Here is a 27,960-nt window from a genome sequence, read left to right as displayed (position 1 = left end):
CGGAGCCGCATCCTCGGGCTCAGCCTCCTCCTCTTCTTCCTCTAACTCTGCACCAAAAGCTACGGAACCACGAATGGTACCGCAGGTAAGTAAAACCCAAACACTACCAGATAAAAACACATAAAACTCAAACAAGATGCATGAACCATGCCCAATGCCCAAAGCCCAAAAACACCAGTTTTCCACACATGCCAAAAACCCTTTTGGCCAAAAAACACATCCTTTCCGAAAACACGCCAAAAGTCACATTTGGCCGCCAAAAGTCCATTTGGCCCAATATCTCGCCAGAAGTCCATCTGGCCCAATATCTCACCAGAAGTCCATCTGGCCCACGCCAAAAGTCCCATTTGGCCTCACAAACCATTAACCAATTTTAACCATATGCACCATGACCTCCCCTAGGGGTCATCCGCACACCCTGGCTCCAGTGTCACACCGTAGAGTACCACCACGCATGTGACACCTAATGAGCGATGCCCAGTTCCGCGCCCCGCGCGTGCGTAGCCAAGCATCCTCTAGCCCTCGCCAGAGAAGGGCCACGGAGTCGGTGAGTAGGGCGATGCCCGGTTCCGCGCCCGGCGCGTTCGTAGCCAAGCATCCCCTAGCCCCGCTCCCGTCATCTCTCTCGACAACTCAGGGGACATCACTCAGTTTATTCCGCTCCCGAGTGACCAGAGGAGCTCCACCGAGATAATAACCCATCCCGGCTTGGGCTCGTGATACACACGCACCCGTAAAACCACTCACGCCAATACACAGGCTTTTCACACATGAACAAAAACACACGTGCATGCACCATGAAATGCCATATCAATGCATAATAAAATAACCAACCAACATAAATCAATTAAACAGACAACTCCGTCCTCCATCCATCCGACCCCCGAAACTCCTCGGACTCAGTCCGGAATCAACAACCAACAACAGTAAATAATTGAATGAGCAATATATATTAAAATCTGAAAATAGGGTTTGGAAAATACTTACAGCACTATACGGCAATTTTAGAAAACAAGCGGCGTTGCAAGCGGCGGAAAAACAGCAACGTCACAGTGAAAATTCACTGAGGCCGTGGGTTTGAAAAACCCACTTTTGAACGGGGACAAACTAGGACACGAGATTGATAGGGAATGGTCTAGGGATGGTTGTGAAGCTATTGGAAGTGGCGAACGGCCGTGGGTGGCGGCGGAATGGCCGGAAATGGCCGGATTACCCAAAACGGAAACTAAGCTCGTAGGAGCTGTTCCGGTGGTCGTTGGAGGCCGGAAATGGGTGGGTTAGGACGGCAAGGAATCGGTGATGAAGTGGTGAAGAAGTGGTGGCCGGAGGTGGAGCGACGGCGGCGGATCGGAGCAAAATTCGTGCGCCCTTCTTGGAGCTTTTCCGGCCAAACGGCCGGCCGGTTGGGGGTGGGTTTTGGAGGGGTGGTGCACCGGAGGGAGAGGAAGAGAATGGGACCGGTGGGAGGCCGAACGGTGGCCGGACGGAGGCGGTAGGGGCTGGAGAAGGTGACGCCGGCGTGAGGGAGAGGGAGGAGAGAGAGAGAGAGAGAGAGAGAGAGAGAGCACGGGGGGGTCCGGATCAGGGAGAGAGAAAGAAAGAAAGAAAAAAAGAAAAAGAAGAAAAAGAAAAAGAAAGGAAAAAGAAAAGAAAGGAAAAAGAAAAAAGAAAGAGGAAAAAGAGAAAAAAAGGAAAAAGATGTGAAAAGAGATGAGGTCCAATCCTCACTCCGGGAAAATGAAACAAACCGCCGAAAAAGATTAAAACCACAAAACAACTTAAAAAAATAAAACACAACATCAAATAAATTAAATTAAATCAAAAACCAATTTTAAAACGCAAATAAATTAAAATAAAATAACTGATATATTAAATAAAATAAAAACAATTATTTCAGCGAAAATACACTTAAAAGCGGGTCATCACATCCTCCCCTCCTTAAAAACAATTTCGTCCTCGAAATTGCAAATCAACCACCTACTTAAAGCAAGCCACATAAACGCTCATAATCCAACTGAGATCAAAATTAAAATACATACCTTCATCATTCGAACAGATACGGGTACTGCTCCCTCATGTCCGCTGCTCGCTCCCAAGAGAAGTCTTGAGCTAACGGATCTCCCCAAGCCACTTTAACTAAAGGTATCGTCTTGGACCTCAACTGTTGCTCCTTCCAATCCAAAATCTGCGACGGAACAACTTCGTAAGTGAGATCCGGTTGCAACTGAATACCTGCTGGGTCGATGAAGCGAGGCTCTTGCTGCCCAAAGCTCTTCTTCAGGGATGATACGTGGAAGACATCATGAACATCCCCAAAATAATCTGGCAAAGCAACTCTGTAAGCGACGGACCCTACTCTCTCCAGAATCTGAAAAGGGCCGACGTACCTCGGATCTAGTTTCCTTTTCTTACCAAAACGCTTAACACCTCTCATGGGAGAGACTTTAAGATAAACCCAATCACCAACTTCAAAAGACAACTCTCTCCTCTGGGTGTCAGCATAGCTTTTCTGGCGACTCTGAGCTGCCGCCATTTTGTCTCTGATGATCCAGACTTGGCTTTGCATTTCTTGAATTATTTCGGGTCCAATTACCCTACTCTCCCCAACTTCATCCCAACACAAGGGTGACCTACACTTTCTCCCATAAAGAGCTTCATAGGGAGCCATCTGGATGGTCGCATGGTAGCTGTTATTGTAGGCAAACTCAATGAGCGGCAAGTGATTTTCCCAACTCCCTTGGAATTCCAGGACACATGCTCGCAGCATGTCTTCCAGGGTCTGTATGGTGCGCTCTGACTGGCCGTCTGTCTGCGGGTGATAAGCAGTACTGAACTTCAACTTAGTACCCAAAGCTGCCTGCAAACTCTTCCAGAACTGCGACGTAAACCTCGGGTCTCGATCCGACACTATACTCTTTGGTACGCCGTGTAGTCGCACTATCTCTTTGACATACAAACGGGTCAACTTACCCAAAGAGTCGGTGTTGTTAACAGGCAGAAAATGAGCACTCTTCGTTAACCGGTCCACAATCACCCAAACAGAATTCTTCCCACTAGGTGTTCTCGGCAAACCCACTACGAAGTCCATCGTGATGTCATCCCACTTCCACTCAGGAATAGGGAGGGGTTGGAGCATACCTGCAGGTCTCTGATGCTCGGCCTTTACCTGACGGCACGTGTGGCATTTCTCCACATATAAGGCAACGTCCTTCTTCATTCCATCCCACCAGTAAGTTTTCTTCAAGTCTCGATACATCTTTGTACTGCCGGGATGAACTGAATACGGGGCCGTATGAGCTTCCGCCATGATCCGTTCTTTGAAATCTGAGTCCTTTGGGACCACTCTGCGATCTCGGAACCGAAGTATCCCATCACCGTCCATGCTATAGTGCAACGGCCCTCGAGATTTTCGGACTCTTTTCCTGATGTTCAGCAGCTTCGGATCCTTTCTTTGGAGAGCTTTCAATTCTTCAAAATCAGTTACCCGAATATCAAGAACTGAAGACAAAATCTCCACTTGCTGCGAACTCTCTATAAGGAGCCTTCTCATCCCATAAAGTAACGAATCCATTTCTGACGGTTCGGCTTCATCCTCCAAATGAGACTTCCGGCTCAAAGCATCAGCAACTATATTAGCCTTCCCCGGGTGGTACTTGATCTCACACTGATAGTCACTGATTAGCTCCAGCCAACGCCTCTGCCTCATATTCAGATTTTTCTGGGAAAACAAATGCTTCAAACTCTTATGATCGGTAAATACCTCACAAGCTTCCCCATACAAGAAATGCCGCCAGATCTTGAGTGCAAAAACAATCGCAGCCAATTCTAGATCATGCGTCGGATAATTCTTCTCATGGTCCTTAAGCTGACGAGATGCATAGGCTACAACCCGTCCTTCCTGCATAAGGACACAACCCAAACCGAACTTAGACGCATCACTGAAGACTACGAATGGCTTATGCGGTTCTGGGAGTGCTAACACTGGTGCCGTTGTCAACCTGTTCTTCAATTCCTGGAAGCTTCTCTCACATTTCTCTGACCACACAAATTCTGTATTCTTCCGAGTCAAAGCTGTGAGAGGTCCGGATAGGCGAGCAAAACCCTCTACAAACCTTCGGTAGTAACCGGCGAGTCCCAAGAAACTCCTGATCTCGCGTACTGTAGTTGGGCGTGGCCATGACAAAATGGCTTCTACCTTACTAGGATCAACTGCCACTCCACCCCGGGAAATTACATGCCCAAGAAATTTAACTTCTTCCAACCAGAACTCACACTTGCTGAGCTTGGCGTATAGATGGTGTTCTCTCAATCTCTCTAGTACCAGGCTAAGATGATACACATGCTCTTCAACATCTCGGGAATAAATCAGTATATCATCAATAAATACTACCACAAAGGAATCCAGGTAAGGTTGAAACACCCTATTCATCAAATCCATGAACGCTGCAGGGGCATTAGCTAACCCAAACGGCATCACCTTAAATTTATAATGCCCATACCTCGACCTGAAAGCAGTTTTAGGCACATCCTGGTCTCTGATTCTCAGCTGGTAGTATCCCGACCTCAGATCAATCTTAGAGAACACGACTGCTCCTTGAAGTTGGTCAAACAAATCATCAATCCGCGGGAGAGGGTATTTATTTTTTATGGTCACCTTGTTCAATTCCCGATAGTTAATGCACATACGGAGGGTTCCATCTTTCTTATTAACAAATAAAACTAGTGCACCCCACGGCGACGTACTAGGCTGAATAAATCCCTTCTCTACCAGTTCTTGCAACTGAGTCTTCAACTCTTTCAATTCAGCCGGTGCCATGCGATAAGGAGCTTTATGCACAGGAGCCGCTCCAGGTTCCAAATCTATGGCAAACTCCATCTCGCGAACAGGGGGTAGTCCGGGCAAGTCATCCACAAATACATCGGGGAACTCTTCCACAACTGGAATGTCTGCCAAAGACTTCTTCTCAGACGGCGTGGACACCATCTGCACCAAGAATGCATCCGCTCCCCATGCAATCTCTCGTCTTGCCTGAATCGCCGATATAATTATCGGTTTCTCTTTTAACCTACTCCCCACAAATTCCAGACAATCACCATCTGGAAGCTGAAAGCTAATTATCCGACTTCTGCAATTAATACTCGCAGAATATCGGTATAGCCAATCCATTCCGAGGATAATATCAAAACCCAACAGCTTGAACACCACCAAATCCGCATCCAAGAATCTTCCCTCAAAATTTAACGGGCATCCCAAAGCAACCTTGGAACACCACACCATCTCGCCATCGGGTAGCGCCACTACCATAGCCTTCGGCAACGGTTCTGTGACCAAGTTACACACCCGAGCAAACGTGGAAGACACAAACGATCGTGAAGCACCGGAATCAAACAAAGTACAAGCATAAAACTCATACAAACGGACTCTTCCTGAACCAAACACACAACCCATGAAATCCAAAAAAACAACGAAGAAACCAAATGCACCAAAAATTAAATCCAACTAAAAATTAAATTAATCCATACCTGTGATTACTCCAGCATCATGGGTCGCTGGTGCCTCATCATCCACCTCTCCGGGTGTGACAGCATAAACCCGGGCTTGCACTGCTTGTCTCGGGTTGGTTCTTCCACCGTGTCTACCTCCACGGCTTCCTTGAGCTCTAACGGGGCAATCCCGAGCAATATGCCCCACTTGGCCGCACCGATAACACTGGGGTCCGCTACTCGTCCGACACTCGCCCTCATGAGCTCTATTACAAGCTCCACAAACAGGCATACGTCCTCCCATGCGAACACTGGAGGATGCTTGAGATCAGGTTCCGGTCCGCTGAACAAACTTCTGAGGCGAACCCGAGCTGCTTCCTTCACCAGAAAAACTCCGTCTCTTTTGCCCTGAAGGGGAGCCCATACTCAGATTATTTTCCCGCTCTATAAGGGTGGCCACATCCACTAACTCCTGAAAAGTGGATATCCGATGGCTAACCACCATACGGCGTATGTCCTGACGCAGCCCCTCCTGGAAACGATCTGCTCGCATCTCCTCAGTGGCGACAAGATGAGGAGCAAACCGCTCAAGTTCTATGAACCTCCGGGCGTACAGCTCCACTGTCGCGCCCCCTTGGACCAGATTGGAGAACTCTCTTGCCTTTTGCTTCCTTACCGATGCGGGAAAGCAGCGGTCATTGAACTCTTTCTTGAAACGCTGCCAGGTCACCGCAGCGAAAGATCCCAATTCAGATTCCAACAGCACCCTCTTGGTATCCCACCAATCAGAAGCAGTGCCTTGCAAGAGGTAGCTGGCGTAAAGTACTTGCTGTGCCTCAGTGCACCCACACACCTCAAAAGTCTTCTCCAGATCTTTGATCCATTTTCCAGCCTGAATTGGATCCTCATTTCCAGTGAAGTGTGGAGTCCGGTGCGCTAGGAAGCGCTCATAGGTGCATCCGGCTTGCACCATGCTGCTGGACCCTCCTGGATACATCCAAGGCCCTCCCTGATATGGCCAAGGACCTCCTGGTTGTGGCCAATACCCTCCTTGTTGCGGACAAGGTTCTCCTGACGGTGGATAAGGTCCTCCTGATGGTGGCCAAGGACCCCCTTGTGGTGGCCAAGGTCCTTGTGGTGGCCAAGGCCCTGCCTATTGGGACCTCGCACTCTGTTGCATAAACTCCGTCATCTGCCGAATTGCCTCGGCTATGGAGTCATCTCTGGAGGTGTTTTCTTGTGGTTCCTGAGTATTTTTCCTTGGTCTCCCTGGTCTCCCCATATTCCTGTCACAACACTACTCTTGACCCTCCTTTAAGAAAACAAATAAAACCATCATAAAACCAACAAAAACAAAAAATAGCACTACACAGCAAGAAACAAAAGAACCCAGCATGCCAAAACATAACTAAATAAATAAAAACAAGCAAACGAGCTCACACAAATAAAACAAATAAAACAACTATACTTAACATAATTTTCAAAACACAACTTTAAAAACATTCTGGTACTACCTACGGGACATGTGGTTTTACCCAGAGCCAAACCACTCTGAACCACCTGTGACGCCCCCAAAATCCCCACGCCCGAACACGGGGAAATTGAGACGTCCGGATGGTGACAACCCGGGTCACCATCCCATCGACGGGTGCCGAGTGTGTGCAAGGCAACAGATGTGTACAGAGAAAACACGCAGCGGATAACAAAAGTCATAACTAAGTACCAGAATTTTTCTTAACGTAATACAAGCTGTTTAAAACATACATAAATGAAATATTACAAAACACAAATACAGTTTTAACAAATAAAAAGATAGCATCAGCAACCCGGCGAAGCCGCATCCTCGGGCTCAGCCTCCTCCTCTTCGTCCTCTAACTCTGCACCAAAAGCTACGGAACCACGAATGGTACCGCAGGTAAGTAAAACCCAAACACTACCAGATAAAAACACATAAAACTCAAACAAGATGCATGAACCATGCCCAATGCCCAAAGCCCAAAAACACCAGTTTTCCACACACGCCAAAAACCCTTTTGGCCCAAAAACACATCCTTTCCGAAAACACGCCAAAAGTCACATTTGGCCCAATATCTCGCCAGAAGTCCATCTGGCCCAATATCTCGTCAGAAGTCCATCTGGCCCACGCCAAAAGTCCCATTTAGCCTCACAAACCATTAACCAATTTTAACCGTATGCACCATGACCTCCCCTAGGGGTCATCCGCACACCCTGGCTCCAGTGTCACACCGTAGAGTACCACCACGCATGTGACACCTAACGAGCGATGCCCAGTTCCGCGCCCCGCGCGTGCGTAGCCAAGCATCCTCTAGCCCTCGCCAGCGAAGGGCCACGGAGTCGGTGAGTAGGGCGATGCCCGGTTCCGCGCCCGGCGCGTTCGTAGCCAAGCATCCCCTAGCCCCGCTCCCGTCATCTCTCTCGACAACTCAGGGGACATCACTCAGTTTATTCCGCTCCCGAGTGACCAGAGGAGCTCCACCGAGATAATAACCCATCCCAGCTTGGGCTCGTGATACACACGCACCCGTAAAACCACTCACGCCAATACACAGGCTTTTCACACATGAACAAAAACACACGTGCATGCACCATGAAATGCCATATCAATGCATAATAAAATAACCAACCAACATAAATCAATTAAACAGACAACTCCGTCCTCCATCCATCCGACCCCCGAAACTCCTCGGACTCAGTCCGGAATCAACAACCAACAACAGTAAATAATTGAATGAGTAATATATATTAAAATCTGAAAATAGGGTTTGGAAAATACTTACAGCGCTATACGGCAATTTTAGAAAACAAGCGGCGTTGCAAGCGGCGGAAAAACAGCAACGTCACAGTGAAAATTCACTGAGGCCGTGGGTTTGAAAAACCCACTTTTGAACGGGGACAAACTAGGACACGAGATTGATAGGGAATGGTCTAGGGATGGTTGTGAAGCTATTGGAAGTGGCGAACGGCCGTGGGTGGCGGCGGAATGGCCGGAAATGGCCGGATTACCCAAAACGGAAACTAAGCTCGTAGGAGCTATTCCGGTGGTCGTTGGAGGCCGGAAATGGGTGGGTTAGGACGGCAAGGAGTCGGTGATGAAGTGGTGAAGAAGTGGTGGCCGGAGGTGGAGCGACGGCGGCAGATCGGAGCAAAATCCGTGCGCCCTTCTTGGAGCTTTTCCGGCCAAACGGCCGGCCGGTTGGGGGTGGGTTTTGGAGGGGTGGTGCACCGAAGGGAGAGGAAGAGAATGGGACCGGTGGGAGGCCGAACGGTGGCACGACGGCGGCGGTAGGGGCTGGAGAAGGTGACGCCGGCGTGAGGGAGAGGGAGGAGAGAGAGAGAGAGAGCACGGGGGGGTCCGGATCGGGGAGAGAGAAAGAAAGAAAGAAAAAAAAGAAAAAGAAGAAAAAGAAAAAGAAAGGAAAAAGAAAAGAAGGGAAAAAGAAAAAAGAAAAAGGAAAAAGAGAAAAAAAGGAAAAAGATGTGAAAAGAGATGAGGTCCAATCCTCACTCCGGGAAAACGAAACAAACCGCCGAAAAAAATTAAAACCACAAAACAACTTAAAGAAATAAAACACAACATCAAATAAATTAAATTAAATCAAAAACAAATTTTAAAATGCAAATAAATTAAAATAAAATAACTGATATATTAAATAAAATAAAAACAATTATTTCAGCGAAAATACACTTAAAAGCGGGTCATCACACTTGTCACCTGTAAAATAGTCATGTAACTTGAGTAAATTTTTCCATTGAACACTTATTTCGTAATTGAACTTGAAATACTTAATAACTTATTTTAATTCCTCAAAATCTAAAATTCTCATAACTCTAAAATACCATCACTTCCCAATTTCATTGATATCCACTTAATTTTTTTTCTGAATAATACATTAAAATCTAAATTATTTCTATAAAATAAAGTGTATGACTACATATGTACCCAATTAAAACTAAGTCCATGTAAAAACACATCTTCACTTAATAATCACTTAACATAATTTTAACTAAATCACAAGCGTACTTAACATCAGGCCGAACTTAAAAATAAATGTCCAAATTTTAAAAGTCGAGCCCAGCCCTTATTCTGCCGAGGCTTACCTATTAAGAGTAATAATGTAAAAACAATTAAAAGTATTTGAGGCAAAGTTTTGAAATCCATTCCGGAGATCATTTCGGTTGAGGCACTGGAACGGAATATTTCGGTACCAATACGTTTCGGTGTACCGTTTCGGGATTAATTATATATTATATATAAATATTTATATGTATATATAAACTAACAATTAATAAAATAAATACATATATATATATATGTATGTGTGTGATATGTATATGTGTATATATATAGAAGAATTAAAGATTTATAAAATGAATATATATTGAAAAAAAATCACAAACTTGAGTTCACTTTTAAAGAATAGACAGATTATTAAAAATAACAATACTTTTAGTGCACGAAAAGGGGTATTTGAATTCTAAAAGTATAATTTTATTCATTATTTTTCAACTTATTTACAAAAGAGTTTTTTTTTTTTTTTTTTTTTTCAGACTGGAATTACTATTCCGGCCGGATTTTAATCAGAATGGCCGGAATTTGATCTGGAATAGAATAAATACCTATTTCATTCTGATCACTGTTCTGATACGAAAAATTCCGACCATTCCGACCGGAACGGAACGGATTTTAAACATTGATTTGAGGTGCCTTACGGAACATAATGACCAAAGGGCTTGATGGCATTTTCGTAAATACTAGCTAACAGTTTTTATCTCAGAGTCAAAGACGTGTCTTTCTCTGGAGAAAGAAGAGAACAAAGCAAAAACAAAACATAAAAAAGGAAACCGAAAGAAAAAGAAGCTTAACGAGTTAACCTCGGGATGAAGAGATTACCGAGAGGCAGATGCGGCGGAGGCTCGGGTGGAGATGGGTGGCTGACCACTGAGAGAGTGATGAGAGAGAGAGAAAGAGTGATGAGTGAGAGTAATGTGAGAGAAAGAGAGACGGTGAGGGAGAGAGTATAAGAACGTGGTGAGAACACGGAAGGAGAAACAAAGGCTTACAGCGGTGTGATAGGTGATCAACCTGGGCAGCGTCTCACGGCTGGCTTATGGTGCACGGCGGCAATTGGCTGGGCAGCTTACGGAGGAGGAAGAGCCGTGCTCTGTTTTGGGCGTATAAAAACAGAGGTCTTTTTGTTGTTTGCAGGTGGTGGCTACAATGGTTTCCGACTTTCTTGGCTCTCGGTGTAGTTGCATGGTCATTCGTACGCTGGTGGATCTCTTCTGGGTTGCTAAACAGCCACTGGTGGCGGGTGCTACGTGTGCTGCAACAGGTGTTGCGTGGTGCACGTGTAATGGTTGCTAGCGGCTTCACGGTAGCATGGTGAAACCGCAGTGCATCACAGTGAAGGGGCTAAAGGTGGCTTTCGGGAGGAAGCTACGGCTAGGCGGCGAAGCTCTTGAGCGTAAAAGAGAAGAGGTCTGGGATGCGGCAACCCTAGTCCTAGGTTGAAGATGATTTACATGCAAGGGTTTGCCGTGAGTGAGTATTTAAGTGTGTATAAATATAGATGCTTGGAAAAGTACCCTAGAAAAGGAGACGTGCCCGGCGCGGAGACGGGTGTGGATACATGCATGGTGTGGAGTCTGTTGGCCGTTCTATGGGATTGGGTTTTCGTACAAGGTTTGAGCATTTTCCGTGAGTTTTGGGCCTCGATTCAAACTCTAAAATAATCTAACTTGCTCTACAAATTTCTCAGCTCATAAAAAGATTTCATCTAATCCAAAAATATTTAATAATTTTAACCTATTTAGCGAGCCCAAAATATATTTGATATATGCCAAAATAGAATTTGGGCCCGTAGTCCATTAAAATAAATACTCGTTAATCTCAAGTGAGTCATTTATCTGTATATTGCGACTTGATGCTAGACCCGGGTGTTACAACGCTAATGCTAAACAAAGATAAAACAATATTACCTACAAAAATCCGTGGCCCTTAGAACTCCCAAACACACTCACTTTAATAACACTCTCACAACTCACTCAGTTTCTCTCTTTTGCACACTAAGAGGAGAAAGTTGTCAAGAACTCAAGAGAAGGCTTGAGAAGTGTTGTGAGATTGTGAGGAGGTGAAAGGGGGTATTTATAGGGTTCATTGGAGGGTTGAGGGTAGAGAGGCATGGCAATGGTGAGGTTTGGGATTGGTGGAGGTGGCTAGTGGATGATGAGTGCCAAAAATCAGATCGTGTCATCCTTTGTGCAGGTGGATAGTGCCCAATAACTCCATGATTACATTAGGGTCAGGTGTTGCAATAAGCCTATGGGTGTAGGGGTTGCTTTGGTTCAAATTTTAAAATAAAACAAAAATGATTTCCAATAGGAAATCATGCTAGAGGCTGATAGGTTTGATTCCACCAAGCTAAACAGTTTTTTGCTCACTTGTTTCTCTCATCTTTGTGGTTTGTTTTGTAGGAATGATGGCCTTCATTTGGAGCCTTCTCAGTTGAGGAAAGAACGCTTGATTGGCTGCCATGTGATTATACATGAGCAAAAAATGAAAAGAAATTAAAGTGATGGTGGTTCAGCAGAGTGACTTGCATAACCCTCTCCCTTTGCCAATTGGTTTGGCTTTCTTTGGGGCATAAAATGACAAACAAGATTTTGAATTCCTTGAAGTACTTCTTTAAGATTGGAGGGCAGGAGTGGTGGCGTGTGGGAATGGCTCAACCAAGAGCAGAAAAATCATGAAGCTAAGGGCACTCGGTCTGGTTCCAACTAATTTTCCTAAGGAAATGGTTGGACTTTGGTTTAGTTTCTTGGAAGAATTTTGCCCAACGCTTGGTTTGGTTCATAAGTGATAAGATGATGTATAATTGGTGAAATTATAAATGAAAATGTGATGGAAATGGCGTGGGCTAGGAGATGATTTGATCAAGTACACATGGTGATGCATCAAGGTGCCGATTAGTGATCATTTGGGTATTGACAGGGCTTTGCTTCAATTGACATGTATTGGATCAAGTTTAAACTTTTAAATTAGTCTAAGAATAATGCAAATCAATAATAAAATCAATAAGTTTCAGATCAAGAATTTAGAAAATAATTTGCAAAAAATTTTAGCTTCAAATATGGTTTAGAGGCCACTAATCATGTGTAAGTTGTGATTAATGCCCTTAACTCAAGTTAGAAGCTTAATTATGATCAAGTGGGGGACCTTAGGGGCATGGGTTACTTCTTGGAGTTAAGGGAAACGAATGGTATGGTGTATGTGGGTTTTAATTAGAAGTGTAAAAATGAAAGACAAAACTTTTGGGCCTGACAGGCTTGTAGGGCCATTTATGTAAATCTCCTGGTTGTGGGCTTTAGGTGTGGGCTATTAAGTGGACCTTATGTTCAGATTTGAAGACTCATATAAGGCCTCAAAATTCTACCAAGATTGGGTCAAAATGACATGTATTTCTAAGGTTGGGCTAAAGGCCTATACTATCACCAAGTTAGGCCCAAATGCTTCATGCCGTCTACACATTTGAGCCTAATTTCTAAGGCTCTCTAAGAAAGACCTACAACTTCATAAGTTTTAATGGGTCTAGACTTATGACACATTCTTAGCCCATCACATCATTAATGATAAAAGGCCCTTACTCAAACGCTTCTTGGGCTTACATCTAAATACATCAATGCTTAGTCGAAAAATAATGTCGAGTGTCATTCCACTATTGGTTTTTTGGCAATAAATCTAAAATATAATGCTAGATTAACTAAAAAAAATAGGATTCCCATGCTAAAAAAAAAAAAAAAAAAAATTCCCCAACAATAATAACAATCTCTTGCTAACTAAGATTAAGGGAGCTAATTATTAAGTCTTAACGGGTCTTTTAGGCAGGTTGTTACATTAAATACATAATTAATTTCAAAATACAAGAAATTAAAATAAATATCAACACAATTACACAATAGCTAGTTTGCAACATGACAAATATTACAAGTCTAAAACTTTAATCTAGATTTTAGCTCACTCATCAACCTCACAATTTATTTAAATATAATTTTACAAAAAAATCGTCAACACAATTCATGCAAAAAAAAAATTAAATCAGCACCCAATAATTTGATTTAATACTCATAGTTGGAATTAGTTCTTGGATCACTGCTTATAGTCTCAAAAATTAGATCCAAAAGTTTTAATGAAAAAATAATTATCAAAAAAGAAGAACATATGATCAAAGCCAAATACTTTAAAACACAAAGGAAAAAAAAAAAACTACAGCGTGCGGAAATGGAACTCGACTGACAGAGAGATGATAACCTCAAAAGCCATCGATGTGTGGTGTGGCTACGTGAGAGAACTGGACCTCAAGTCACAAAGACGTTGGAGATATGAGAAAAGTTTGGGAGAGGTGACTTGGGAGAGGAGAGGAGAGGAGACGTGCAGCAATGTGGGGCTTTAACGAACAGTGTGAATGCCATGAAAATCAAGGGCACTGACTATGTAGGTGGGTGCGGGGCTGGGAGTCAAAGGCTTCAAGAACGAAGAAGAGAAATGGAATTTGCTAGAAGAAGAAGAGGGGTGGGTGTTATTAAACCCAAGGTCGAAACAATGTTGTTTGGCTTAAACCAAATGGCTCTGTTTCACTTAAGTGAAACGGCATTATTTTATCTATGCATAATATAAATATGTATATATATAATAAGTCGGCTTACCAAGTTCAAACCAGAACCAAACTGGCCGACATTGGTTTTCACATATTTCTACTACCGGCTGAGCTGTTCTCTACCGGTTTTGACCAATTCCCTACTTCGTTGGTGGTTCGCATCGATCACGGCCGGTTTTCTCGATTTTTGTATAGCCCTAGCAACGAGTATTATGTGAGCTTAATGATATTTGTGATCTACTGAATGATGGATTAATTGAGCTTGATCTTAATTATCTCTTTTTTATATATAAGTAATATCATTGAGTATAATACCTATTGCCTTATGGTGCCACAACTGCATAGAAATTTTGATCTTAATTATTTCTATGGGCTATGATGTGAAAACTTAAAACTTGAGAAGATTTTCTTGACTACTTATGAGGGATCGCCAATAGGTGCCAATAAATATCAAAGATTGGAGGTGAGGTTGATGTCTAACATTTCAAGGATATAATTATTCTTGGCATTGTTAAGGCATTCAATTTACATAACATTCTTAGTTTTTGTCTATATATCTTTTGGGAAGTTTGTTTCATGCAGCTCTAACATTATAGAGATTTTGTAATGATTGTAAAATTAGTTCAAGAGTATTGAAGATAAGTATTGGGGTTCAAAGATATTTTTTTAAAAATTTTTATACGAAAAAACTTCTCATTAATTGCCAAATAGCATTACAATTGTAAATCAGTCCATAGGACTTGTTGAACACAAGTAGAAACAGAATCCCACCATACATTTGTGTTAATAACATTTCTGGAAAACCTTGCTAGTTTGTGTGTAGATTTTTTGGCTTATCTATTGATATGCACAATTAAACAACTTTGAAATCTACTCCTTAGCTACTTGATGTCTGCTACTACATTCTTATACATAGAATTCAACAGTTGGTGGTGGTTGTTTGATAGCTTTCATTCATTTGGTTGTTAGTTGCTAGCGGCTGGTTGTGGTTACTTGATGAGAATGCAAAATGTCATATTTTTCTCCTTTAATGTTTAGTCTTTTATACTTATTTAGTGCCTAAATGTACTCATTATTCTTATATTTTGATTTAGGATGCAAATGGAGTCATTAAATACAAAATAAAGGTAATTGGACGATTTTAGACAATTTTGATATCGCTTTGTAATCTGGGCATAACTCTCTCATCCGAGCTTCGATTGAGATGATTCAAAATGGTATTGAACGCCAATAAAAATATCTACAACTTTCATGTTTTGAGTTTTGAGATATAATGGTGAATAAAGGTTGAAATCGGGCTTGAAGTTGACGCACCTGCACTACTGATGTTACAGAATGTTCCTTAGCCTACAATTCTAATATGTGGATATTATGCAGTTTGTTTTCAGACGTTTTCAAGATTTGGTGCACGAAAATTCCAGCTGAAAACCCTGTTTTTTCTAGTTATATTAGGACTTTATTTTATTTTTAATATTTTTCTTAATTAGTCAGATTTGGATATTGTTATTTTATGATAATATTTAGAATATTTTTAGGAGATTTGTTAGGCTTCAAAAACTTCAATTGAATGTGTTAAGAGGGGAGAGAAATTAGGAGACTCGCACACGCCTCTCCCTCCCCTCTTCTCCAACTTATCCTTCAAGTTTTCATCATGGCCTTATGTGGCTAAACTTTTATAATTGGTCAAAGGAAATGAGAGCCTCAAAATCAATAAAACTGTAAGATCTAATTTGTTTTTATTTTTCAATTTATGCTTTGAGTATCGAATGTTCTTCTGTACCTATTTTCATGATTGTCTCATTTAATTACTAAGAGGCCTACTACTTTATTATTTGTTGCAATCTACTGCTAAGTTAGATATCAAATCCATAATTGTTTGATCCTTCTAATTTGTGAAGCAACTAAAATTTAATAATTTACTGCTTCAAAAATTATTAGATCTTAAGAAGAATGCTCGACTAAATTAAATACAACCACTTGTATTTGTGTTGTTCAGCTTCATCGATCTCTCTAGTTCTTAAGGATTACACTTAAACTTATGATATTGATTACAAGGAGACCCTCTCTCCAATTGCCAAAATCTCTTCTATTCGAGTGATGATCTCGCTTGCTACTAATTTAGAATGGCTCTTATCTTAGCTAGATGTTAAAAATGCATTTTTATATGGCGACTTGCATGAGGAAGTTTATATGGAGCAACCACCTGATTTTGTTGCTTAGGAAAAGTATTGAGGTGTTGTATGCAAGTTAAAAAAGGCACTATATGGTTTGAAGAAATCCTCTAGTTGAGCAAGGTTTGGAAGGTTTTGTAATGCTTTGTTGGCATTTGATCCTTATAGATGTGAAACAGACCATTCGATATTTCACGTACACAGTGATGCATATTATATTTTGTTGGTTGTATATGTGGATGACATTGTATATACTGGGATTTTCAGGCTAAAATAATTTTTGCATTATCAATTTTAGACAAAGGATTTGGGCAAGCTTATATAATTCGTTGGGATTAAACTTGGTAGATCTAAAAAGGGTAATAGCCTATCTCAGAGAAAATATGTACTTAGTCTTTTGGAAGAAACTGGCTTGTTGAGTGCACAAACTATTGACACCCTATAGACTTGAATCATAAATTCTTGAAGGAAGAATGGAAGTTGTTTGAAGATCCGAGTAGATATCGACGACTTGTTGGAAAATTGAATTATCTTACTATCAGTAGACCTGACATCTCTTATGCAGTTAGTCTAGTGAGTCAATTTCTAGAAACACCTAGGGTCTCACATTGGGATGTTTAGTCTATATTCTTCGTTATCTTAAGCAAGCTCCTAACATTGGTTTGTTGTACAGGCCAAATGGAAAACTTAGAGTTGAAGCCTTTTCAGATGCTAATTGGTCAGCGTCTCCTGTAGATAGATGATATACAACTAGATAATGCACCTTTGTGTGAGATTACTTGGTTACATCAAAGAGTAAAAAATAAACAATGGTAGCTTATTCTAGTGCAAAAGTTGAATACAAAGCAGTGGCTTACACTTCTAGTGACTTGACATGGTTCTAACACTTATTGAAGTGATTGAATTTTCAACTCCTATTCTGCTTTAGGTATTTTGTGATAATCAAGTTGCAGAGCATATTGCTTCTAATCATGTGTTTCATGTGAGGACTAAACATATAGAGATTGATTGTCACTTCATTGGAGATAAAATATCGAGTGGTGACATTTTTACACATTTTGTGAAGTCTTATTAACTTGCAAATGTGTTTACTAAGTCCTTATGTCATAGTTAGTTAAAGTTTATCTGTTCTAAGATGGGTTTATATGATGTATATACCCCAACTTGAGGAGGAGTGTTATAGGCATTATTGTAATATGTATGACTTATTAGGGTATAATTGTCAATTATATGTTAGTATATATATAGTGGAGCAATAATAAATACAGTGAGGTTTAGTCAATCAAACTGTTTTCCCTCTCGAGTGGATTTTCTCCATCTTTCACAATAATTATAAATATGACTTGGAGTAAAAGCTTTATTATACCTTCTTCTCGTTAGAAGGGTGTCTATAAATATTTGTTGGTTTAAGTCATTCTTATAGGGATTTTCCCTTTGCCAGTGTTGCCATAACAATTGTAGGCCAGAAAGGTATCATTGTCCTTGAGCAGCTTGATATAATCTTTCCATTTCTTTCCCATATGTCTTTAAATTCTTCAAACTTTAACTAAAACTAGTGGCAAGAAAGATCAGATGGTTGTATCATAAGTTTAACTAAATTTGGTTGATCTGTGCAAAGAGACCTTATCTCCAGTTGCCTAAATCATATGGCAAGGGTTTAACTACAGTTGTGTCCCTCCCTATGTGGAAAAGAATTGTTGGACTCCTCCATGTGCAGGTTTAGATGGCTATATCATAAACTCGTTGAAGTCGCTCTATGAATGTAACTCGTCGAGCGCCTCTATGTATAGGTCTAGATAGTAAATTATGTTCTAACAAAATTTTAATTCTATAACATTTTTTATTCAATTTTTTCTCTCTCATTTTTCAAAACCCAATAAATATTTAACTCAAACTATTTCACTATTATTTATAAACCATCTTACTACCATTCACAAAATTTTCATCTCATCTCATTTCCTAAGCATCCCCTAAATGCTAAAATTCTGGCAAAAAGATTCTAAAATTAGATCTTGATGCTATATTTTGGAGCTAAGTTCTTTTATGCAAACTCTCTCATTTCCTAACACAACAAAGTTCTACACGTAGAGGCAAGCACTCTCCAAACAAGTGCTTAGAATTCTAAATCCAAAATCCTTGGAAATGAGTGGGAGAGTCACCACATATAAATTCATGAGTTTCATAATATTTATTGAACATTGAATGATTTTCATAAGATTCATACAGGCATCAACAAATACTATGAGACTCAATTTACTTTTTATGCTTCTCTCACCCTTACCCTAAACCTAAAATTCTCTCAAAAAGTTCTGAAAGATCTTGATGCTATATTTTGGAGCTAATAGAATTCACAATGGTTCTTTTATTTTATCCTTTAAAATACATCACCAAACCTCACTTTTTTTATCTTATATATTGAATTTTTACAATATATCACACATTAGCTTATCTATTTTTTTATATCATTTAAATAATCTTTTTCATTCTTTTTAAATATTTCCTATCTACTAATGAATTTGCAAAATCTATATATTTTTTATATTTGCAATATATTTTTGTATACAATGTAATATAATTCAGTCCTATGCATACAAAATAAAAATATATAAGCCAAATAAAATCCAAATATGAAAATATTGGATAAAAAAAGAAATATATTTCCAAGATATTTTTTTAAAAGAAAATGAAATAGATGTGTTTTAGATGATGAACAATAAAAAGAATTTACTTACATGGTGAAAATCAAAGTAAAAGAAAATGAGAGTGTAAATGAAATATAAATAATAAACAAATGTTTACAGGATGAATAGTACCAATTATATGTAGCGGGTTATTGTAGCAAATTGTATTCTAGATTTCCTTTTACACAATTGGATGGAATTGCTCTTTCAAACAGTTCTTCAAATAATTTAAATTTCTTGTATAATACTTAAGCTATTGAGAATGGTCTCTTCTTTTATGCAAACTTCCATTTCCCAACATAATAAAGTTCTACATGTAGAGGCAAGCATTCTCCCCTACTCCTTAATATTCAAACTAAGAAAATTATACATACATGTAACTTCATACAAAGTATTGTTCCTTATGGAAGTTTTTCTTCCCTGAAAGAATCAGCCAAATGCTTCCTAAGATCGGGTGGCCCTAGCAATAGCCACTTCAAGATTATGGAAAGCTTTCTCATAGTGTAAGAACCCCATAAACCTATGTTTGACATTATCTTCAATAACTATTTCTATGAACTTCTGGGCTGTGTTCTCCTTATTCTCACCTCGGCTGACCCTTTGAATTTTGCTTACAGGTGTCACAATCTGCTATATTTTAACACATGTAGCACTTTGCATCAGTGTGCATGCATAAACTTCATAATTTTAATGTACAATATATCTACTTTAATTTGAGGTACATAGAGTGCATATTGTAACTTAATTCCAAACCGGTATACCAGAGGAACCGATTCGAGGTGTCTTCTTTGATGTCCATTTATATCTTTTGAGTAGAATACTGAACAAGCGTTTCTTATTGAATTGTTTGTTCAATTAGAAATTTTTGAGAAATGAGATGAGACAAGAATTTTGTGAATAATAATAAGATAAGTTGTAAATAGTAGTGAGAAATTTTGAGTTAAATATTTTTTGGATTTTGAGAAATGAGAGATAAAAGTTGAATAAAAAAATATAATAAAATAAAAATATTGCTAAAGTAAAAATTTTTTAATATTATTTTTATTTTAGAATTTGAAAATTTTGAATTATTTTTTGTCTTTTATTTGAAAGTTTAGGAAAGTTGTAATGATTAGTGAAAGGAGAATTTTCCTACTGGCCCGGGTTGCTAAAGCTAGGATCAGGTGTGAGAAATATGACGTTAACAAATCGTTTGAAATATTTGTGTTTGAGTGATATTTCATCTCATCTCATCATTACAATTTTTTAAAATTTTCACCCAAAATATAATAAACAATTCAACTTTATTAAATCTCAAAACAATAATAATATTAAAAAATAATATTCTAATAATATTTTTATTCAACTTTCATCTCAACTCACTATTCAAACTATACCTTATTGTTCTCAATCTTATGCCTTGAAGAGGAATTAAAATCTCATGCTTTGGAGATGGTGAACTTTAGTGGGTTTCCTCTTGAGGGTTCTTCCAAACGTACAGGTTCTTTCTCCTATCTTGTGTAGGTTCCAAAAATTGATTCACGTTCGTGATCATCAATAGTGAGTTTAACTAAGGTGAAAGAAGAGTTGTAGATGGACTTGGGAGGAGCTTTACCAGTGGCTCTCTCTTACAGAACAAGAAGGTGATAAGATTGATGTAGACTCTACCAAGTTAGATGCTGCGATTTCTAGGAGTGGCAAATGTTTAATTTTCAAGTTGCTCACGAAAAGGCATTACAACAAGATGGATTTTAAACAAACAATGAAAAAAATATGGAGACCAGTGAATCCAATTAATATTAGTGACTTGGATTCGACTCTATTAATTGTCGAATTTGAATATGCTCAAGATAAGGAAAGGGTGATGAGAGATGGGCCGTGGACGGTAAACACCTAGTTCTGGTGAGTGAAGTGGAGGGACTTAAACAAGTTCACCAAATCAGGTTAATAGAGGTACTTTTCTTGGTTTGTATCCATAACCTCCCTTTGGTGGCTAGGAATGAATATATGGGCAATCTTGTCGGGAATGCTATAGGGAGGGTAGATGAAGTTGATCTAGAAAAGGGTGATATGGCATAGGGGAATTCATGCGAGTAAGGGTTAATGTGGATATCACAAAGCCTTTGTTAAGGGGTAAGAAGATTAACCTTGGCACGACTCAACATGTTTGGGTCAGTTTCACATATGAACAGATTCCAATTTTTGTTATGCTTGTGGGAAGTTAGATCATAATTATCGTGAATGTGAGTTATGGACTGTGGACATGGAATTACGAGCAATAGATGAGTTCCCATATGGCCCATGGCTATGAGTAGGGAGCAATGATGGTTTGTTATAAGGTAAACAGGACCAGCCTAGAGAGAGGGTGCAACCATCTATGCCGGTGGACACCACGGTGGGTTGCAGCACCAAGCATTGGGAAGCAACCTCCTGGAAAGGAATCTGGCAAATTCAAACACTGAGGATTTTTTGAAGAAATATTCGAAGGATGTGATTGTTAGGTCTCAATCCATATCTAGATTGTTACATCAAGCATACGTTATGGAGAAAAACATGGTGTTTTGAAACAATCCAAAATTTGGAAGCAGAATATCAGGGGAGGTTGAAAAGGAAAGTAAACTAATGTTGACAATTGCTGAGGATGATGAGTCAAGGATCGATTTCAAAATGGAAATAGGGTGACAAACTTCAGCCCATGGACTTCAAGGTTGGCCCAAAGTAATGAGTAGGATAGTGAAGGCCCTTTAGCAAGTCTGTTGGTCTCACGTAACAAGGAAGGTTCCCATAGATGGAAAAGGAAATTGCCATTAAGAGTTTCTCAAGAACAACAACCTCAACACTTAACAAGTCTAGGAAAGAAGAAGTTGGGTGTGGGAGATGAGGAACAAGGAAGATTCTCTAAGAGATTAAAGGCTCAGCTAAGGAAGGATGCAGGACTCTTAGCTGATAAACAATGCATATCGGTGGAGGTTGGTTCCTAGACTCACTGGGAACCATGAAACTTTTAAGCTGGAATACTTGTGGGCTTGGGAACCCACTTGATATTCGAACGGCCTGAAGATATCATTAAGAAGTAAGATCCCAACGTTTTGTCCTTCAAGAAACAAAACTTGTTGCTCATGCTATGGAGAAATGTAAGTTTAGGCTGGGCTTTGCTAATTGCTATCTATTGACTACGTAGGGTGTAGTGGGGACCTGGCATTGTTCTAGAAATAAGAGGTGAACTTGTCTGTGCTGAATTATTTTCAAGTTTTATATTGATGCTTTAATGTTGGATGAGTCTGTTCCTAATAAAAAATGGTATCTCACGGGTATCTATGGCCAACCTAATTCTACTAAGAGATGTTATACTTGGAACCTACTTTGTACTTTGTGGAGAGGTGAGGATCAGCCATGGTTGGTTTTTGGTGACTTTAATGAAATTATTGCTTAGAGTGAGAAATTGGGAGGGGGGGTGTAGAAATAGACCTAAACAACAAATGCTTGAGTTTAAAAAGGTATTAACTGAGTGTGAACTTAGAGATTTAGGGTTTACAAGCCCTATGTTCACTTGGTGCAATAAAACAGGTGGCTTATCAACTATTAGTGAGTGGCTAGACCTTTTTGTTGCAAACTCCATTTGGTGTCAATTATATTCACAAGCCACTGTCATTCATGGAACAACAACTTATTCTGACCACTTACCCATTTTGTTGGAATTAGATAGTGTTCATAGGTTTGAAAGAGGAATAAGACATTTAGATTTGAAGCAATGTGGCTTGGAGAGGAAGGTTGTACACAGATTGTAGAAGACTTTTGAAAATTTAGGAACTCACAGAGTAGTATGGGTAAAGTAGCTTATGATAAAAGGTTGTAGTAAAAAACTAGACCTGTGGAATTAAACCAAGTTTGGTAGGTTGCATACTCAATTACAAAAGGCTAAACAGAATTTGAAAATGCAGCACAAGAGTGACCCTAGAGGAGTTGATAGGGATGCAACCATCTCAACAAGGGAGGATGTTCAATTGTGGCTAGAGATGGAGAAGATTATGTGGAAACAGAGATCAAGAGCATTGTGGTTAGAGGAATGTGACCAAAATACTAAGTTCTTTCATGCTAAAGCCTCACAAAGGAGAAAAAAGAACAACATTCTGAATGTGGTGAATGGCAAGAGAGGAAGGATCGGGATATGCTTATCATCAACTATTTCAGTTCTCTATTTACTGCTTTTGAGCAAAGGGGATCTATGGACATTGTTGAGAATTTGGAGAGGAAAGTGACCAACAGTATGAATAAGGAGTTGACCAAAGTTTATGCAGAGGAAGAGGTATATATAGTTCTCTTGCAGATGCATCCCACAAAAGCCCCTAGTCCAAATGGTATGTCACCAATCATCTTCTAAAGATACTGGTAGATCATAGGAAAGTCAATTTTGACTATAGTTCTGAGCACTCAACTCAAGTGAGTTCCCTCAATCTATAAATCACACTTTCATCACCCTAGTGCCAAAGAAAAAAACCCCCCTGAAAGTGACTGATTATAGACCAATTAGCATGTGTAATGTTGTCTATATACTCATTCTAAAGTGATTGCAAATCATCTTAAAGTGGTTCTATCTCACATGATTTCTAATATATTGATTGCTTATGAGTTGATTCATTACTTGAGATAAAAGAGAAAGGGGAAAAAAAAGGCTTCATTTATGTCTTTAAAACTATACATGAGTAAAGCTTATGACATGGTGGAATGATGATTCTTAGAGACTGTGATGAAAACATTAGGTTTTGAGACTTGGTTGGTCCATTTGCTCATGAAGTATGTCTAGACTATTTCTTTTTCAATTCTAATTAATGGAGAACCTAAAGGTCATGTTGTTCCCACTGGAGGGTTAAGACAAGGGGATCCCATATCCCCATATATCCTATATCCTCATTGGCCTATTCAATAAATCTGATAGTTCTAAATCCATCCCAGGGTTACAAATTTGCAGGGCGTTCCAAGACTTAACCATTTGCTCTTTGTAGATGATAGTGTCATCTTCTGCAAAGTTGAGATTAAAACGACTAGAATTTTACAATTATTGTTGCAGTAGTATGAGAGTGCCTCAGGCCAATAGATTAATAAGGAGATAACTTCTTCAATGGTATTTAGCATGAATGTATCAATGGGGTATCAGCAAGAAATTTTGTCATTATAGGGGGTTGGTCACATATAGTAGTATGAGAAGTACCTCAGTTTGCCCTCAATGATTGCCAAGTCTAAGTCATATGCTTTCTCTGAGATTAAACATAAGATATGGTTGAAGCTTTAAAGCTAGAAAGAAAATATGTTCTCTCAAGGGGAAAGAGAGATGCTGATTAAAGCTGTGACACTTTTTATCCCAACTTATACTATGAGCTGTTTCAAACTACCAGGCAACTTATGTTCTGATCTTGAAACTATGATGGCCAGATTTTGGTAGGGTTAGAGGAAGGAAGAGAGAAAAATTTATTGGGTCAATTGGGCAAAGATGGGTAAATCCAAATATAGAGAAAGGTTGGGCTTTAAAGATTTGCGTGTTTTTAACATGGCTTTATTAGTTAAGCAGGGTTGAAGAATTTTGCAAGAGGAAGATTGTTTGCTACACAAAATTTATAAGGCCAATTATTTTCCAAAAGTCCAATTCTTTGATGCGCCTCTACGTGCTAACCCACTTATGCTTGGAGAGGAATTTGTGAGGCTAAGCATATGCTTCTTAAAGGTGGCAAATGGAGTATAGGAAATGGAAAATTTGTCAAAATTTGGAAGGATTGTTGGGTCCTTGGCCATCAAGGTTTGGAAAGGGAAACTGCCTGTGCAGAGTATTTCAATTGAAGCCAAGGTGTGAGATCTAATTGATTGCAACACAAAGTGGTGGGATGGAAACAGAATTAGAGCTCTCTTCAATCCAAATATAGCTGCTAAGATCTTAAAAATCACTCCAAACCAAAGTGATGAGGAAGATAAGTGGATTTGGGACAAGGAGAAGAGTGACAGATTTAGTATAGAGAGTGCCTATCAAGCTTTCAGAGCTAGCAAAGGTGAAAATCATGGAATCCTCGAATGTTAGCATCCAAAATTTATTATGGTCTACTCTATGGAAGCTCAAGATCCCTAATAAAGTCAAAATTTTTTTATGTAAAGCATGTAGGGATGGACAACCAACTTTAGAAAATCTGAGAAAAATGAAGATTGATTTGAAGGATACATGTATTTTCTATGAAGACAAAGTGGAGGATCTACAATATGCCTTACTACACTGTCCTAGTATTCAATATCTAGATATGTGCCTCTTCTTCAAAAAGTGGATTAGAATATATCTTTTAGAGATGTGACTCTGTGTATAAAGAATGAAGGCATAGTGGATGAGCTTATTAGCACTGATTGCATGGGATTTTTGGTTTAGAATAAACAAAATGATACATGAGAAAGAATGCATGGAACCTTCTCAGGTGATTGACTTTGTCTTTTCATCGAAGAAAGTGCCTAACACCATGAGATAGACCCCAGTTTCCAAGTAGTAGATATGTTATCGATGGCTACCTCCACCAATAGGTTTTCTTAAACTCAATGTAGATGGTGCTATTTTATATGATCAAAAGAAGGCTGGGGTGAGCATTATTCTCAAAGATATAAAAGGAGATGTTGTGATGTCTGTCAGTAAAATGAAAGATGAGGTTTCTAATCCTACTACTATTGAAATTCTTGCTATGTTTTGGGGACTGTAGTTATGTGCAAACATGGGGATTCATGAGCTTATACTTGAAAATGATTGTTTAATGATGATTTTTGAGTTGTAGACTACCAGTTATTCTTTTGCTCCTTAAAGAGTTTTAGTGCAGAAAACTAGAAGACTCATGTAAATGTTCCAGGATTGCACTGTTCAACATGTCAATCGTCTTGGTAATGATGCTACTCATAGACTTGCTAGAAATGTTTGGAATATTGTAGATATAGAGATGTGGGCGGGATGGTGTCCCTACTCATATATCCCAAGCTGTTTGGCTAAATAAACATTCTTTGTAATGTCTTTGGTTGATGAATATGAAGTTGTTTTCCTAAAAAAAAAAAAAAAAAAAAAAAGCCTCATGGTTTGAGTCTCATGTTTTTAGATGTCACGAATTGTTACTTTTGTTCTAAAAGAAAGGATAGTTTAGTGGAGTTTAGTTCACCATACCAACAATATCAATTTTAGTTGAATTTCAGAAAAGAAATTGATATACTTGAATTTCAATATCAGTTCAACATACCAACAATATGCCATATGCAAGAGAGAGAGAGAGAGAGAGAGAGAGAGAGAGAGAGAGAGAGAGAGAGAGAGAGAGAGAGAGAGAGAGAGACTATTTTAGATAAATTTAGATTTATAGAGTTCTTGACCGATCTCTAACATTTAAATTAAGATAGAGATAGCCACATGAATTGAACCTCATATTATTTATTGAACCAATAAATGCGATCCAAGAAATTCACTCCGACAGTTATAAATATTATGAGTTCATTTCATCTTGCCATTCCTCTCTCACTTTAAACTCTAGAACTGGGTCATCAAGAATTCTAGGCATCAAAATCCATTGTGGGATCTATGCCAAGGTTAACCTAAAACCAAGTCTCTTTTAACTAGTTTGTGTTTTAAGCTATGAATAATTCTAATGATAGGTGTTTACAAAATATACCATTCACGTAATATAATTGACATAGAAAATAATTTTACATAATTGACATAGAAAATAATTTTAAATTTAAATCTTACGAATGAAATTATAACACGTGAATAATGTATAAACAGTATACTCGTTGAGCTATAGATGGACAATTGGCATTTGAAATAAATTTCGTACCTGCTGGGATGATGTTGTTGTGAACTGGGGGGAAGGAGCAGTTATGGATTTTTCACTACAAAAGGCAACCTTCTCAGTAGATATAAAGAGTAATCCTGCGATAGGGCCAGTCGTTGTGGATAAGTAGCACTGTGAAGCTTTCAACATCTTCTCTCCTTCTTTAATCACGAAAAGCTTTCTGAATAAATTCTCCCTCCGGCCTCCTCGTTGAATTATTTTTACCCCCAACTGTAGCTTTCCCTTCACAGTTTTTGGGATATTGGGCCCCAGTTTCACTGCAATTTCAAATAACGCCAAACACCATCCCTTAATATCATCACAGTTTCCCATGCGAAAATTGAGTAGAACTTAAAAACCTTTCTAGCTTACCATGCTCATGAATCCTGCATGCAAAGCTGTTATCTTCCTTCCTAACTTTTTCCTTCTGCCCTATCACTGAACCCCCTTCTGCTGCACTTTTCAGGAAAAATTCAGTCTCTTTGTTGTATTTGGTAGGGGGGAGAGAGAGAGAGAGAGAGAGAGAATTGCTTACAGGGAGAGGAAGATGAACTAGGATTCGAGATTTTGGGTCCATGTAAATTAGGAGCCTGCGTCCTCCGCGGCCTTGTGTCATCATACGAATTCATTTTTCAGAAGATCCCACTCTGAATCTCGTTGCCTTTTAGCCTTGCGCCTTTCAATCGAAACCTTTTCAAGAGAATGAAGAAAGTGATCAATCTGCCTTTGAATTTTGTGATATATTCACGTTCACCTTTCTACATCAATGAATTTTCTGAGATTCTTCTTTGTTTCGAGTTCAAGTTCCCCGTTATTTTATTTATTTGAATAGTGTAACAGTGTTGGATAAACGGACCCCATAAATGTGGCAGTTTATGAAAACGACAATTCCTAGAACTAGTCAAATGTTGAAATTTCTTGGTAATTCACAAAGGAAATGATACCATGCCGTGTCAGTTAATTTGACTAGGTATTTTATTTTATTTTTATTTAATAATTAAATAAATTGTTATTATTTATTTATTTTTTAAATAATTAAAAAATATTTTAAAAAATTACGTTAATAACACGCCAGCTATCAAACTGGATAGCATAATAGCTGCACCCATTTACAAACCTGGAAAGTACGCACACACTC

General features: G+C 39.3%; 1 protein-coding gene across 5 annotated transcripts; it reads right to left on the bottom strand.

The window, feature by feature from the left end:
- Positions 1-5: 5 nt before the first annotated feature.
- On the bottom strand, positions 6-27,634 carry LOC122299129 (putative GEM-like protein 8). 5 transcript variants are annotated; one of them, XM_043109107.1, is made up of 4 exons: positions 27,358-27,634; positions 27,195-27,275; positions 26,826-27,100; positions 6-59 (listed from the first exon to the last, which is right to left on the bottom strand). In XM_043109107.1, the coding sequence occupies exons 1-4, from the start codon at positions 27,449-27,451 to the stop codon at positions 42-44; spliced, it is 468 nt and encodes a 155-aa protein (XP_042965041.1). In that variant the 5' UTR covers positions 27,452-27,634; the 3' UTR covers positions 6-41. The 5 variants fall into 5 exon arrangements, with proteins under 5 accessions (XP_042965041.1, XP_042965043.1, XP_042965038.1 ...); XM_043109109.1 differs by lacking the exon at positions 6-59 and adding an exon at positions 7,326-7,373; XM_043109104.1 differs by lacking the exon at positions 6-59 and adding an exon at positions 19,230-19,641.
- Positions 27,635-27,960: the final 326 nt, after the last annotated feature.

The sequence above is a fragment of the Carya illinoinensis genome, chromosome 16, assembly GCF_018687715.1.
Source record: "Carya illinoinensis cultivar Pawnee chromosome 16, C.illinoinensisPawnee_v1, whole genome shotgun sequence".
Classification (NCBI taxonomy): Eukaryota; Viridiplantae; Streptophyta; class Magnoliopsida; order Fagales; family Juglandaceae; genus Carya; species Carya illinoinensis.
The sequence above is the reverse complement of the archived record's forward strand: the minus strand, read 5'-3'. Positions and strand labels throughout refer to the sequence as shown.

Coding starts and splice junctions, on each gene's coding strand:
- LOC122299129 (XM_043109104.1), bottom strand. CDS start 27,451: ATGAATTCGTATGATGACACAAGGCCGCGGAGGACGCAGGCTCCTAAT. Junction 27,276..27,357: donor TAGTTCATCTTCCTCTCCCT/GTAAGCAATTCT, acceptor TGAAAAGTGCAG/CAGAAGGGGGTTCAGTGATA. Junction 27,101..27,194: donor ATGCAGGATTCATGAGCATG/GTAAGCTAGAAA, acceptor TTGAAATTGCAG/TGAAACTGGGGCCCAATATC.